The sequence below is a fragment of the Coturnix japonica genome, chromosome 12, assembly GCF_001577835.2.
Source record: "Coturnix japonica isolate 7356 chromosome 12, Coturnix japonica 2.1, whole genome shotgun sequence".
In the NCBI taxonomy this organism is placed as follows: Eukaryota; Metazoa; Chordata; class Aves; order Galliformes; family Phasianidae; genus Coturnix; species Coturnix japonica.
The window spans coordinates 8,956,165-8,969,914 of NC_029527.1; the positions used below are offsets into that span (position 1 = coordinate 8,956,165).

General features: G+C 47.0%; 1 protein-coding gene across 4 annotated transcripts in view; it reads left to right on the forward strand.

Annotated features, from left to right (window-relative positions):
• Positions 1-13,750, forward strand: part of MTMR14 (myotubularin related protein 14) — a 29,667-nt gene that overhangs the window by 6,597 nt on the left and 9,320 nt on the right. For all 4 annotated transcript variants that reach the window (XR_004308737.1, XM_015874963.2, XM_015874964.2 and 1 more), the window contains exons 5-17: positions 142-202; positions 654-776; positions 1,308-1,381; positions 3,781-3,851; positions 3,992-4,066; positions 6,358-6,424; positions 7,443-7,528; positions 7,955-8,031; positions 8,133-8,169; positions 8,775-8,845; positions 9,451-9,500; positions 9,721-9,859; positions 12,355-12,531. Coding sequence is in view for 3 of the 4 variants with exons in the window: in XM_015874963.2 (XP_015730449.1) it covers positions 142-202; positions 654-776; positions 1,308-1,381; positions 3,781-3,851; positions 3,992-4,066; positions 6,358-6,424; positions 7,443-7,528; positions 7,955-8,031; positions 8,133-8,169; positions 8,775-8,845; positions 9,451-9,500; positions 9,721-9,859; positions 12,355-12,531 (1,108 nt within the window). In the remaining variant the exon portion in view is untranslated. The remainder of the gene's footprint in view (positions 1-141; positions 203-653; positions 777-1,307; positions 1,382-3,780; positions 3,852-3,991; positions 4,067-6,357; positions 6,425-7,442; positions 7,529-7,954; positions 8,032-8,132; positions 8,170-8,774; positions 8,846-9,450; positions 9,501-9,720; positions 9,860-12,354; positions 12,532-13,750) is intronic.

Consider the following 13,750-nt stretch of genomic DNA (forward strand, 5'->3'; position numbering starts at 1 on the left):
GGAGGAGGAAATGTGGAGAATTACTGAGAGAAACATGGAGAAAGGATGCCAATCCGTAACATATTCAGGCATGTGAATGTCTGTAGAACTGGAGATTGTGTTGCTTTACACAGGTTTCTTTTCTTAATGCCTTCTTTGCAGGGGGTTCTGACGATGCTTGGGCAGATGCAGAAGACATTTCAGAGGAAGATTCTGCACTGAGGTTTGTAAGCATCCCTGACGTGAGTTCATCCCTTGCTTTTGAAAAAGCCTTGAATGCCAGTGGCTGGCTGAACCCAAATGTAGTAACTGGTGTGTGCTTATCTACTTCCAGAGGGAAGAGTCAGAGACAGGAGGATATAGGGCCATTTAAGAGAAGCTTGAATTACACAGAAATTATTACTTCACAATAAAAATTAGATCTCCAGGATGGGGGGAAAAAAAATCTGCATCTTACTTGCTTGTTGCAGAACAAAGCAAAATATGAGGAAGGAGACCCTAAGCACTAACTCTGCAGTATCAGCTCAGTGCAGAATTGGACTCCTACCCAAGGAGACAAGGCTTTTCCTGTGGGTCTTTTGGCTAGAAGCAGTTCAAGGAAGAACCATGGCAATATCATGCAGGCAGTGTTCAGTCTTCCTTGTTGATCTCACTTTGTCTTGTTCTGTTCACAGAAATGCAGACTCTCAGCTGTTTGACAAGGTCAGAGGGCACGACATCAAGCTGCTTCGGTACCTCTCTGTCCGATATATCTGTGACCTGATGGTGGAAAACAAGAAGGTGAAGTTTGGCTTGAAGTGAGTCTGGATTCACTTGTTTTTTTCTACAGGCTTTGAGTTGGGACTAGCAGTCCTTACTGGGGAACTGTTATGGGGCACATACTCAGCATCCTGGGAGCAGTCACCAGAAGGGCAGTGCAGAAGGAACTGTTGGTCAGTGCTGTAGAGAGAAGCCCAAGGTTTTATGCCAGAGAAGGCTCTATCAGTGAGCAAAATAACTATTTTCACCCATCCTGTGCAGTCTGAGTAGACTTTCTCTGTAGAGCCTGCAGTAATTTTACAACCCCTTCTCACAAAGGGGAGAGTTAAAGGAGCGCCATGCTTGTGTGTAAGAGTAGGTAGAGATGTTTCTCCCGGTGTTTCACTTGAAAGAAAATTGTAAAGTTTTGGGGCTACACCTGTTGATCTGAGTGTGCTGCATAAGTCTCGTCTGTGCCAGCTCCTGATTGGAGTCATTATGTGAGGTAGTGCAACGGGTAGCTTTTGGGTGCTGCATTTCCTTGGAAAATACAGTACAAATGTCTGCTGTTTTCCTCTTGTCCTGTGCAGTGTGACGTCTTCTGAGAAGGTGGACAAAGCTCAACGTTACGCTGATTTCACGCTTCTCTCCATCCCATATCCAGGTACAGGACTGATGTCCAGAGGGACTCCCAAGGGACAGGTGACAATCTGCTTCTGGGGACTGGGAACTACTTGTGTGTGTGGTGGAATGATTGTGGCTTGTTTAATGTTTCCTTTGTTCACTTTGGAGAGAAGCTCTTGTAAACAGAATGGTACGCTGAACCTGGATGATGTGAAGAGTGAATCTGCATCGGACGCTCGGAGGCAGCAGAAGAATTTCTCAGTGTTTCTAATGAATTCAAGCACAGGGAAAAAGTCTGAGTGGTAGAGCTGAGGTTAAGGTGGCCTTTGACTCCAACCTAATACTTGATGCAAAACACAGCACAAAGCAAGCTATGCATAAAAACAACAATTCTTAGGAACTTTTCCTACTTCTAGTGCTTCCACAGAGCCTCTGTAATATATTCTCAATGCAAGGCAGAGCTGTTAACCTGAGCCTGTAGTCTATGACTGGGATGCAAACCACTCCAGTCCTTCTCCCTGGTTAGATCAGTCCCTGTGCCTAGCAACCACTGCTGGGTCACTTGCTGCACTCTTAAAGATGAACTGAGTATTGCTGGCTGGCTGCTGCCGTCAGGCTCAGTAATGTGATTGGGTATGAGGCTGCTGTCTTTGAAGTCTGTCTGTGAGATAGAATTTTTCTCCCTTGCGCACAAAGAAGGAGAAGGGGGGCGAAAAAAGGAAAGCGGTTACGCATGATCCAAACCCAGACTATTTTTTATGACTTGTTGTTACTCTTAAACACCCAGAGGGTGGAGTACATGGAGTACATTTTTAATGTAGAAATTAGTGACAACTCAGAGAAGCTGCCTTAAGATTTTCTATTGAAGTTTCCTTACAGATTGCAGAGGCGTACAAAAATAAGTATTTCTGATTTCTGTAGCACATTCAGTAGGTAAATATCGCTGCCATTTGTCTTGCTAAATGTAGATTATGGGAGAGACTGACCACTGATAGTTTGCACTAAGAAAGAGGAGGCAGTGATTCTATGTAAATAAGCTGTAGAGTTTTTATTGTGTGGGGATCTGCTTACTGTACTCTTCTGGGACAGCTGCTGTCTCTTAGTGACTCTTCAGTGCTGCACTAGAGATAAACCTTATCGAACTGGAACCTCCCTGCTGGTGTTGCCTGATTTTAGCAGTGCTGTTCCAGAGGACAGTGCTGCCGTTCTGTTAAATCTGAGTCATAGACGTCTACAGATCAGCAGCCCCTCTGATGCCTGGCAAAATGCGGTGGTCTGTTCTTACTAATTTCTCCAGGCTTGCATTGGAAGAGTTTATCTCTGAGATTGTGAGATTCTCTTATCATAGATGAATGAAAAAGTGTGCAAACATGAGTTAGGGCGAAAGATTTAGGTTAAAATGGGTTATCTGTGGAAGCTTATGTGCTCTCCAGTGCAAAAGCCCTCCTTTCCATCTGACTGGTAGTTGGCACTTATGGATGCCAACACTTACTGCTGTAATCCTCTGTTCTTTGCTGTAAGCCCGTGTTTAATTGGAGTTAAATCTCAACTGACAGTTTGACTGGCTGTGTGGTCTCTAGAACTAGTCTTGTCCTTCCAAATACCTATTTTTCACCACTGAAGTTACTTATGACTTGCAGACTAGGAATTGTTGCTTTTGTGCAAGCAGTGCCTGACACGGGGCTGTCTTGGTGATGTGGGAACTGTGAAGCTAATGTGGCACACACAGTATCTCAGGAGAGGAGTTTTGTGTAGCCTGCAGGCATCCGCAGTGCTAATAGTATTGCTCAGCTGTGACTAAGTGACTGCAGTTTGCAGCATCGACTTCAAATAGTTGTTTGAGGAAAAACAGGAGCCACAGGGCAGAAACTTCAGGAGGGGAGGGCTTGAAAGTGGTTGGGCTGCTGCGCTTCCTTCATATACAGCAATTCTGGTGTTTGAAAGGGGAGGCTTAAATGTGACAGAAGCCACAGCTGCCTCTGACAGAGAGCCCTTTCTTGTTACCTGCAGCAGATGCTGTGTGAAACTTGGCTTTCCCCAGGCTCTGCCAGCACATCTTTTGCTGATTCCTTCTCACTTGGGGTGCTGGGCTGATGCCTCAGATCTGCACAAGAGTCAGTGGCCTTGGGAAGTGCGGGTCCTGGATGCAACCTGTTGTTTGAGAAAGAATAAACCAGTCCCTCCACATTTGCTGTGCCTTTGGAGTTTGCTCTTTGTCTGCTGTGTGAGTGTGCTTACTGCTGAGTGCTCTGAGCTGTTGCTGCTGGGAGGCCATGCTGCACACTGTACTGATTACTGCTCTTCACTTCCCACAGGCAACACTTTTGATTGGTTCGGTGCTCTGGAGCCCAGGGCTGCCAGCACTTCCAGTCCCACAGGGCCCTCCAGTTGTTAGATATCAGTTAGCTGAACAGTTGTTCGTTATCTCTTCTCTTGCAGGCTGTGAATTCTTTAAGGAGTACAAAGACCGGGATTATACAGCTGAAGGTCTCATATTTAACTGGAAACAGGTATAAAATGGAGAGCTGTGGGCTTTACTGAGCTCTTAAGCCTTGGTTGCTCTTTTTCTTTTTCCTCCTTGAAACTTATTGCCTTCATATCCTGTTGTGGTGGTTTTCTTCCTCTCTAATTAATTGTTTGTTTGTTCTAGGATTATGTAGATGCTCCATTAAGTATCCCAGCATCGTTGACCCAATCTCTCAGTATTGATTGGAGTGAGTACCAGGTGAGGAAAGTAAGCATCTCTGTGGGAGGTCAGAGATTTAATCAGGAAGGATCATTAAAGATCTAAAATCTGTCTTGTTGCCACCTCAGTAATCTGGTTTACTCCATACCACCCAGTGGGAGTGAGGCTGCAGACTTGATTGTTCAGAATGGCAGTGGAAATCCTCTCCCCAAAAGCTCTGTGGCTTGGCGTGTCCCAAGGCAGCTAACGTTAACATCAAATCTGTTTCTGTAGCTTGTGTAAGCTAGCAGTCCATTAGGGAGCTAAGGCGAGGAATGTGCCAGGAAATTAAAAGCAGTATTGCTTGTTAGCAATCTTAGCACGTGCCTGCAACAGGCAGACTTTCTTGGCTATGGAGAGACTGAAGAAAGGTCGACTTTCCCTTATGTGAATAGTAGCTACATAACTAGGCACCTTCTCGGTGAGTATGCTACGTGTTTATCCTATTACAGCAAAGAGAGAATCATAACTGAGCATAGTGTGTCTCCATCACTTACTGCCACCACAGCATCACTGCTGGCAATTGAACTCTTTTATGTTTGCCCAGGCATTGAGGTTTGCCCTGGTTCCCACTAGGGAACATCATCTTATATCCATCAGTGTGTGCCATTGCACGCAGCAGTGAGCCTGCCAGTCCCCCAGGTTTTGTGGCAATAAGCCGTGTGCTGGTGTGTGACACACTCTTGTGCTCTGCTGCTGGAAGCAGCACAGGACCAGCAGAGCTCCAAGTACTGGGGCAGCATGAAAATAATACGTGAGTGCCAGCAGCAGCACAGAGAAATAGCTTGCAGTGTTGAAGCAGAACTAACGGGACCTCAGCTTGTTTATGACTAGAAAGTTGTTCAATAAAATACTGAGCAGCCAGTATTGTTAAAAGGATATTAATAATTGAAGAGCATATAAGAAATAGATGCAGAAATGATCTGAGGATTGCAGAAGGTGCTTCACTTAAAGCTGAAGTTCTTGGTCTGCTCAGCTAATCAGAAGGGTGACAGGGAGTTGACTTGATTAATGTGTAAGTACATTTTCAGGAAGAAAATACAAATTCTAAAGCACCCTTCAATCTAGAGAATAAAAGCTGTACGGGAAGCAAAATCCAAGGTCTGAGATCAGACATACAAATGAGGAAGAGCAGCCTTGAATGCTGTTTGTGAAGATTTCTGTCAGAACAGGGTGCTCAAGGTGTGATGATCTGCCATCCCCAGACTACGTGTTTGTTGAGCAGTGCTGCTGCTGAGCACAAGCTTCAGGCTTTGGATGGGGCAAATGAAGGAAAGTTTCTGGCTTGTAGTATAGAGATAAAAAGGGATGAAGGAATGATTCCTTCTGGCAATAAGGACAAGGTTTGGTCTACCTGGGCAGATAAGACCTTAGAAGAATGTGTTTCTTGTCCTGGGTTTGGTGTGTGTCCCATTTCCCTACTGTTGTTGTTGCATAGGGTTTGCAGCAGGGTAGTATGTCCTTCCTAGCAGAAGTTAAAGTGTAGTTGCACACAGCAAGGTGTTCTGTTGCTGAGGGTCAACATCCCTTACACCAATAATGCTGTCCTAATGAAACATTTGTCCCTCTCCTTGTCTTTTTCTTGCTCATGCCATCCCATTTTCCTTGATTGAGTTCTAGCTTTGGTCTCAGACTGCTAAAATTCCCAGCATCTTCTCACATCACAGTGCTAGCAGGTGGCATGCTCGAGCATCTTTCGATGTGCTCCACCTTTTTTTCTTGTAGTGCTCGAGGTCTCTGAGTTCAGAGCCCCTCTGTGATATTGCTGCCACTTGGGTGTTACTGCAGAAGCCCAGTGCCTGCCTAGAGCAGCCTGCAGCTGTCAGAGCTTGGGGTGACATGCTCAGGTTGTGGGGCTGGGATGCTGACCTTGTTCTGCTCACCCTGTCTTTCTTCCTGCATTGCACACACAGCTGTAACATGGCTGCTGAACTGTTTTGTAAAGTGCACGTGTGTGGGGGGCTGCAGAACTGGGTCAGCACTCTGTGGGTGTTTACCAGCTCACTTCAGTGTCTGAGCACGGTCTGCTTGGAGCTTTGGGGCTGCAGGCAAACAGGTTACGTGCCAGCCACACAGATAGTAACGATGGCTTTTAATTTTTTTATTTCTTTATATTCCTGTCGGGCCAGAGGGCTTTTTACAGAGGTTGTGTGGGAGTGGTTGGAGGACCAAGGGGAAACTTGTCACTCCGCCAATTGAGTTATTTCTCTGGTAGAGAAACAAAGAGTATGGCAAGCTCTGAACCACAGAGCAACCGCCTGCTTATTTTCAACATTTCTCTTTCTGCACAGAGCTGGGACCTCGTACAACAGACACAGAACTACCTGAAGCTGCTGATCTCTATCATCAACAGTGATGGTAAGGCAAACTCCTTTCTCCCAGCAGTCCAGCTGGAGCAGTTGCTTTCTCCACAAGATCAGCTGATAGTGCAGCTGTGGGTCAGTTCCCAATACCAAAGAGTCCCTTCACGGAAAGCTTCACTTTTCCCCCATCAGAAGAGGATGATGGTCCTCACATCTCAGGGCTCCAGCTCTATTCTTACAGAGAGGTTTACTGATCTGTTGAAGATCCCGCAGAGCTGGAGGGGTGTCTCAAAACTGAAGTTTTTACTGATTTAAAGCTGAATAGGAAAATGGATGCTCCTTTCCTTGTTGCTTCTCACTCATTTTTTCAGACCACCTGTGTTTTGTCTCCCCATTCTGAAGTCTCATTAGGCAGCTGTTTAGGAGTTCCTCTCATTTTTTGTCACTGCAGTCACCTCAGCCTTTTAAAGGGGATGTATTGCTATAAGTTGATATCCCATTCCCTGTGGACAAATAGTGACTTTATAAAGTCAGCACTGTTGGTCAGATAGAGCCCTGGCTGGTTCTGCCTGCCCAGCCCACTGCAGACAGTCCTGCAGGTTGCACTGGGACACGCTGCTGGGACTCTCTTTGGAGACCAGTGCAGTGGTGCCCCTTGTTTGCCTCTGCTTAGTTTGTATCAGTAGGAAGGCTGATGAGACTGAGAGAGAGTGTTCAGTTGGAGCAATATCTCTGATACAAGGATAGACTGTGATAGTGGGTTGGAACTGGATGAGTGTATACTCTGGACAGCAAAATGATGCTCATACCTACTGACTTCATGTCCTGAGTAGCTGTCAGAAACAGGACAGTCCATCAGCCAAGGTTGCTGACAACCCGGGAGGCTCTGTGCAGTTTGTTGGCTGCCCTGTTCAAGACAAAATGTTCTGACTTGGTGACTTAGCTCTGTTCTTGAGCTCAAGTTGTGGGGACAGAGAGTAGCTTGTCGCTACAGATTTACTGTAAAGAAAAGTAATTACTCTTGTTACAACATCCATTTGTTTCCCTCTCCTTTCTGCTCCCTCCTGGACCAGATGACAGTGGGCTCCTGGTGCACTGTATATCCGGCTGGGATCGAACTCCTCTCTTCATCTCCTTATTGCGCCTCTCCTTATGGGCTGTGAGTACCCAGCTGATCTGCACTGCTTGTAGGCCTGATTGTTTGGAGGGTGAGTGACAAAGTCACCAGAAAAAGCTGGTGGGAGCAGTTAAGGTTCCTTTTAGCTATCTTGGCTTTGAGAGTGTGTGGACTGGCTTTGATGTGGAGCCCAACGCACTGTCCTGCTATCAGGCTCAGTATCACAGACATGTAGAACAAGGTATTTGCAGCTTTGCTCAATGGATTCTCTGTCCTGAAGACTGCTAAGATGGTCAGGATTTGTAGCCCTGTGTGCAGTAACCAGGATGGTGTCCTGACTCGTGCTGTAGGAGGAGCAGAGCAGGCTGGGCTTCTTGTTTCACTGTGACAGTTTTCTGTAGATCACACGCACTCAAGTCCCAGTCTCCAGGATTGCTGCTTGAAGACTGTTTCCCATTTGCTTTGCAGGATGGACTGATCCATGCGTCCCTGGAGCCATCTGAGATTCTCTACCTGACGGTGGCCTATGACTGGTTCCTCTTTGGGTAGGTACACTAAGGATTATAACCACTAGCAAACTTGTGCTCCTCTGCTGATTCTGGTTTCTGGGTGTGTGAGTGACTCCTCTCCTTTGTTCTCTTTGCAGGCACATGTTAGTCGATCGACTCAATAAGGGAGAAGAGGTGAGTGTCTCATCTAGGACAGTACCTGAACTTTCTGTTCTCAGGGTACTTGTTTAGCATAGCAGTGTTTGTTGCCTGCTTCCTGATAACATCTCTGGTTTGGATGGGCTCTAAAAAGACTTTTGAGTCTTTTGCTTTGCTGGAGATGCAAGGTCAGAGTCTTGCCCTGTACTTCTTAATACATAAGCTGTAGGAGTGCGTCTTTGAGACCATAGTTTGAAGTGGTTCCACATTTCAGCTATTAGTACTTAGGCCCCTGGTGAAGGGGTGCCAGGACTTGCTCAGCAACAAGAAGGTTGTCTTAATACTCCTAGAAGTTTGTAGCCTTGTGTGTTAGTCCTGAGTGCCTGCCCTCCTGCCTGGGTGCTGCACATGGCATGTGTGCTATCACAGATGCACAGAGTTGCTTGTGATGGTTCTAGGATGTGTATCTTGGGTTGCACGCATGTACAAGAAGGCCAGGATGGAATGTTGGCACCCCTTGGCAGTTTGGTAGCTGCAGATTCCTCTCTATTTCCTTCCTGCCAGCATCTCCTCACCAAGAGAAGAGGCTGCATGGTGCCTGGGCTCATGCCTGAATTGCTCTTCTCTCTCTCTTTGCTCAGATTTTCTTCTTCTGCTTCAATTTTCTGAAGCACATCACCTCTGAGGAGTTCTCTGCTCTGAAGTCACAGAGGTAAGGAGCCTGTGCTTGATGCTGCATGGGCTGCAGAGCCAGGGAGCTCGTTAATGCTGTTCCTTTGGGGAGATGGAAGCCCTGGTGTCCTGGCCCAGTTTTCCTTAATTTATTCAGCACTCTGAAGGCTGCAAAACGGGGCCGAGGCTTGTGAGGTGCCACACTGTGCTCTGAAAAACTGCCCATGCTGAAATGTGATCTCTGCTTAATGAGTATGTGTCTGCTTTAGCACGGATGGACCAAGAAGATGTGGGCACTGTCTCAAGTACACCCAGCACTGCTGGGGGGGAGTGGGGTGGCTGGATTTTAACAGGCTGCTAAGCATTAACCTCTTCCTAGTTCATGAGAGGCAAGAAGAAACAAACTGTACCCTGCAGAAGTCTGTTGGCTCTGAATTAGCACGTGACTGCCTGCAGCCTGTTGCCAGCATGTCAGAGCACAGGGTGTGTGGGCTGGGACTGCTAGGAGGTGCTGCACACCAGTCCCAGCTCCTCTCCTTTGTTCCTGTGCAGCTGATGTCCCACTGCCGTGTGCAGCAGAGATCTGGCTATGGCTATGGCCAACCTCCACACAGCACTGAGGTAACCCTGTCTTTTCTTCCCCAGAAGGAAGAGTTTGCCACCTGGCTTCACCTTGGAAGAGATCTGCATGCTCAGTGAGTGCTTCTGCTGAGTATCAGCGCCCTGTGGTGCTGGTGATAGTTGATCCCTTGGGGGCTTGGGTTGCCAGCAACAGGGTGACTACAAATGGGTATGCTTCCTTTGGGCCTTGCAAGCATGAGGCCCTCAGGGCAAACAGGAAGAGTATTGCTTTAGGGGAGGGAAAGTAAGTGAGGCCAGGCTGGATTTCAGGCAGTTCTGTTTGCTTTTTTCTAGAGCAGAGAGACCGAGGCAGCACCACGAGTCTGAGCAGCGACTTCTCCCTGGGGATGGAAAGCTCCCCTGGAGCAGCAGGGAGCTTCACCTATGAAGCAGTGGAGCTGATGCCAGCAGGAGCACAGGCCCAAGCAGCATGGTGAGGAAACAACCACTCAATGGTCTGCAGAACAAAAGCATCAGGCTTTGAGCACTGTAGGAAAGTGCTCTGAAGTCCCTCACCATCCAGGTCTGCTGTCTGTAGCATGGGTGCCCTACAGTGGGGAGAGGAATTCAGTAATCAAAGGCTTTGCTACATGGAGACCACTCCATGTTAATGACCATGTCAGTGAGTCCCCCAATGAGAGAACAGCAGCGTTTGTTCATTTTCAATAGCTTTGCTGTTCAACATCATCCAAAAAGCATTTCATCACTTTTAAAAGATCATCCTGAACTACAAGAGAAATGACATTTGGCAGCAGCCTCCCTGGGGATCAGCAGAGACAGAAAGCTTCATTGCCCTAAAATGAAATTTAATCTGTTGATATAAGAGTTTATATGGGAGACAGTGCGGTTAGTGGTAGGTAGACTGTGTGGCCAAGAATCCCCTCAAAACATAAATCCCTCTACCAACACACAGTGTGTGAGATGGAAACAGGTTGCTTCTTCAGGATGTTTCTGGGAGAGGCTATGAAATGGTGGGTATTCCTTGTTGGTAGGGGATCTTGTAGGAATCTCCTGAGTGTGCCAGTCGCTGCCTGGAAGCAGGGGCTGGGAAAAGTGTCTGGTGGCTGCTCTGCCACGGGTCTTGTGCTTGTGGAGTTTCTGGTGCTGTTTGGGGATTTCAGAACCTTCCTATAGAGTTGCCCCTCTCAGTTTAATTTTTCTCTCCTCTCCCTCAGCACATAAGAAGATGCTATTTTATATTGCAATTATTTTAAATTAAATCTGGGTTGTGCTTGAGGCAGCTGGAAGTCCTCTGGGACTGAGCCTACAGCCATGCTAGTGGCAGCAGCCTTTCTGAAGCACTTTGTGAGTCAGTTTATAAAATGCTGAAGCGGGGAAGAGAAAATACTCCTGCAGAATCACAGAACAGCAATGTTGCCCTTCTCCCCGCCCCTCCAACCACGTTGGCCAGGTGTTAATTACAGAGTCCTCTTTAGCACAAAGAGCCTACCTACCCACAGCAAAAGTTCTGCAGTAAGTAGAGAAGAATTTTCCACTTGCGTGGCTACAGAGTAAGAAACTGGAAGTATTTACATTGCTCTGAACTAAGGTGTGGAATGCTCAGGACATGGACTGGATTGTACAGTCCAAAGCATGTGTGTAGTTGTGACAAGATGTGACAGTGGCTAGAGCACGCTGCAGGACATCCCATCTTACTTGTATGTATCAGGGTTCTGTTTTGTGATGCATTGTGAGCCTTGCACAAGTGCTAATGAGGGAGCTGGGCATGGATGTCTTGCTGCAGCCTGTTGGGGCTGGGTAATCTGCAGAGCAAGCAGAGCTTATACAAACATTGCCATCGGTAGGGAGTTGGGCTGTGCATAGCTAAGAGGCTTGTGCGTCTTTGTGATGTCCTGAAAAAAGTGGGCTCAAGGCCTGCTTGCATAGACAGTCATTTGTTTTTTAGCTTTACAAAGCTGACTGCAGGCTGTGCTTGGAGATGTTGGCAGCTATGATAACGTGAGATGAATAATGCTTGAGAGAGTCTGTGGTGTGATATTTGAGGGTGGACACACTTCAAGAAGTGAAGGGAGGATATCATGCTTCCCACTGTATGATGAGCCTGTCTTTAGCTGCACTTGCTGACAGTTCTTGATCTCAGTGAAAGCTCAGGGGCCCTTTTCAGGAAGAAGTGTATCTTCTCTTTGTGTTAATTTGCCTTAGTTTTTTCCTATTTACTTGTGTACATAGCAGTATCTTTGCCCATTTCACTGTGCTGTTGAAAGGGGAAACATTCTTGGGAGTTTTCCAGGAGAAAAACTAATGTAAAAAAGAGCCTCCTGAATGTGGAGCAGCAGTGATGTGAATTAGTTCCAAATGTGTGTGTGTGTGTTTAGCATGTAGCTGGACAGTAATGTGAGCTAAGATCTAGTGCAGTAGTGGACAGCAAATTGTGCACAAGTGTGAATGTGCTGGCTGGAAGAGAAACCAAAGTTGTGAGCTGTTCTCACAGACAGGGAGAAGGCTGAAATGTACCTGCATCTGGAGAGGAAAATAACACTGGTGTTGTGTTGCTGCAGCCCTCATCAGTACGCAACAACACCCACCTGGGCTGGGCTCCTCAGCTGGTACATTTTGTAGAGTTTAGAACAGAATTAAATGGTCTTTGCCTGCTGAGAGGCCCCTTGTTTGAGGTGTTTTTACAGCTAGACTAAACAAAGTGCTTGCAGCATGTGTGTGGGCTGATGTATTCTCCCATCTCTGATTTGCAGGTCACATGGATGGTGATCTATAAAAGAACAGGTTAAAATGGGTTGAGCTCAGTGTACCTCCATTACTGCGCAACCTGTGACTTCTTGCAAGGAGGGCAGGTTCAAGGGAAACATGAGTTTGTAGTTGCTGGGTTGAAATCTGGCCTGTTGCAGAAAGACCTTGTACTTGAAAAGCGTGAGAAAGCCAGCTTTCTCAAACAGATCTTTTGTCCTGCAGGAGGAAGAGCTGTGCATCATCACCTCAGGCCGTGCTGTGGAGCAGGGCACAGCAGTCTGAAGATAGGCTGCCTTCTGCAGGGATGGTCGAAGTCAAGTCCTCCAGCTCCTCCTCATCAACCCATTCTGATAACTTCCTGAGGATCGGCAGCAGCCCGCTGGAGGTGCCCAGATCCAGGTGAGATGGGATGAGGCAGAACAAAGGCTGGGTAAAGGGAGTGCTCAACTGCCTCTGTATACTTACGAGAACCATGGAGATGGGTTTGTATGTACCAACAGGCTTCAGGAGGCCTGTTCTTGATAAGCTTGACCTTGTGGGAAATGCTTGTCACCACTTAACACCAAGTCCTGCCTCAGCCCATTTAGGGGATCTAGGAACTGTGCCAATAACAACTGGGTGTTTGTTCTGCCTGTCCTTACACCTGCCTCAATTCCACAAGGTCTGGCTTCTCTGCATTCTGCATGCTCTCATAGCACTCTTTCTGTCAAATGCATCTACAGGGATTTGCAATGATTGCCTTCTGGGGGGAGGAAACATTTCAAGCCAAGCAGACCTTACTCGGCACCTATCCAGGCCCCCTTTCCATTTAGTGATGTTTCTGACACTGCGGAGGGAAAAACTCTGGGTGCTGTTGGTGAGCAGGGAAGCAAGCTGTGAGTGCTGGGACAGCCCTGAGGAGTTTCTCCTTGAAGACTGTGTTCCTGTGGTGCTGCTGGGAGATGGGGACTGGACCTGGGTTGGAATTGGGATAGATGATCTCCAGAGATCCCTTCCAACCCCCATGATTCTGTGATTCTGGGCCTAATCTCATGCCATAACAAAGGATATCTGGCACCCTTCTGAAGTCTGATGCTGCAGTAGGGCAGAGAAGAGCGGTGAGCTAAGCTAGGGAAGAAAGAACAGAGCCTGTGGAGCAAACACCACGCATTTAGGCTGACAGGGGATAACGAGGCTCTTAGATAAGAGGTTGCTGTTAACAGCATCAAATGCTTGTGTTGTCTCTGCAGGTTTTCTGATGAGTCTTTTTCTAGTGATTCCCTTCATAATAGCCAGCAGCCACATTTTAGTACATTCTCGTCACGTGGAAAATAGTGACAAACAAGTAGAGCATTGAAAATTTATGAGACTGTTTACCAAGGTTCTTGATTCCAGAGCAAAATCACTGACAGTTACTATACGTGATGCTAACTGTTCTCCCCAGGGAAAGGGATCAATAGGATGTTTTTCAGCTGTTGCTGGAGCCCACCTCTGCATTTGCTGTCAGATTAAACAAGTCTTCCAAGAAGAAAGCAAAATACTGGAGAGAAAGCAGCTTGTCTGGGGGTCTGCTTTTGTTCATAACAGCAATGCCACTGTTGCTGCGTGTTGTCTTGTGCCATTCCCAAGACATAGCTGG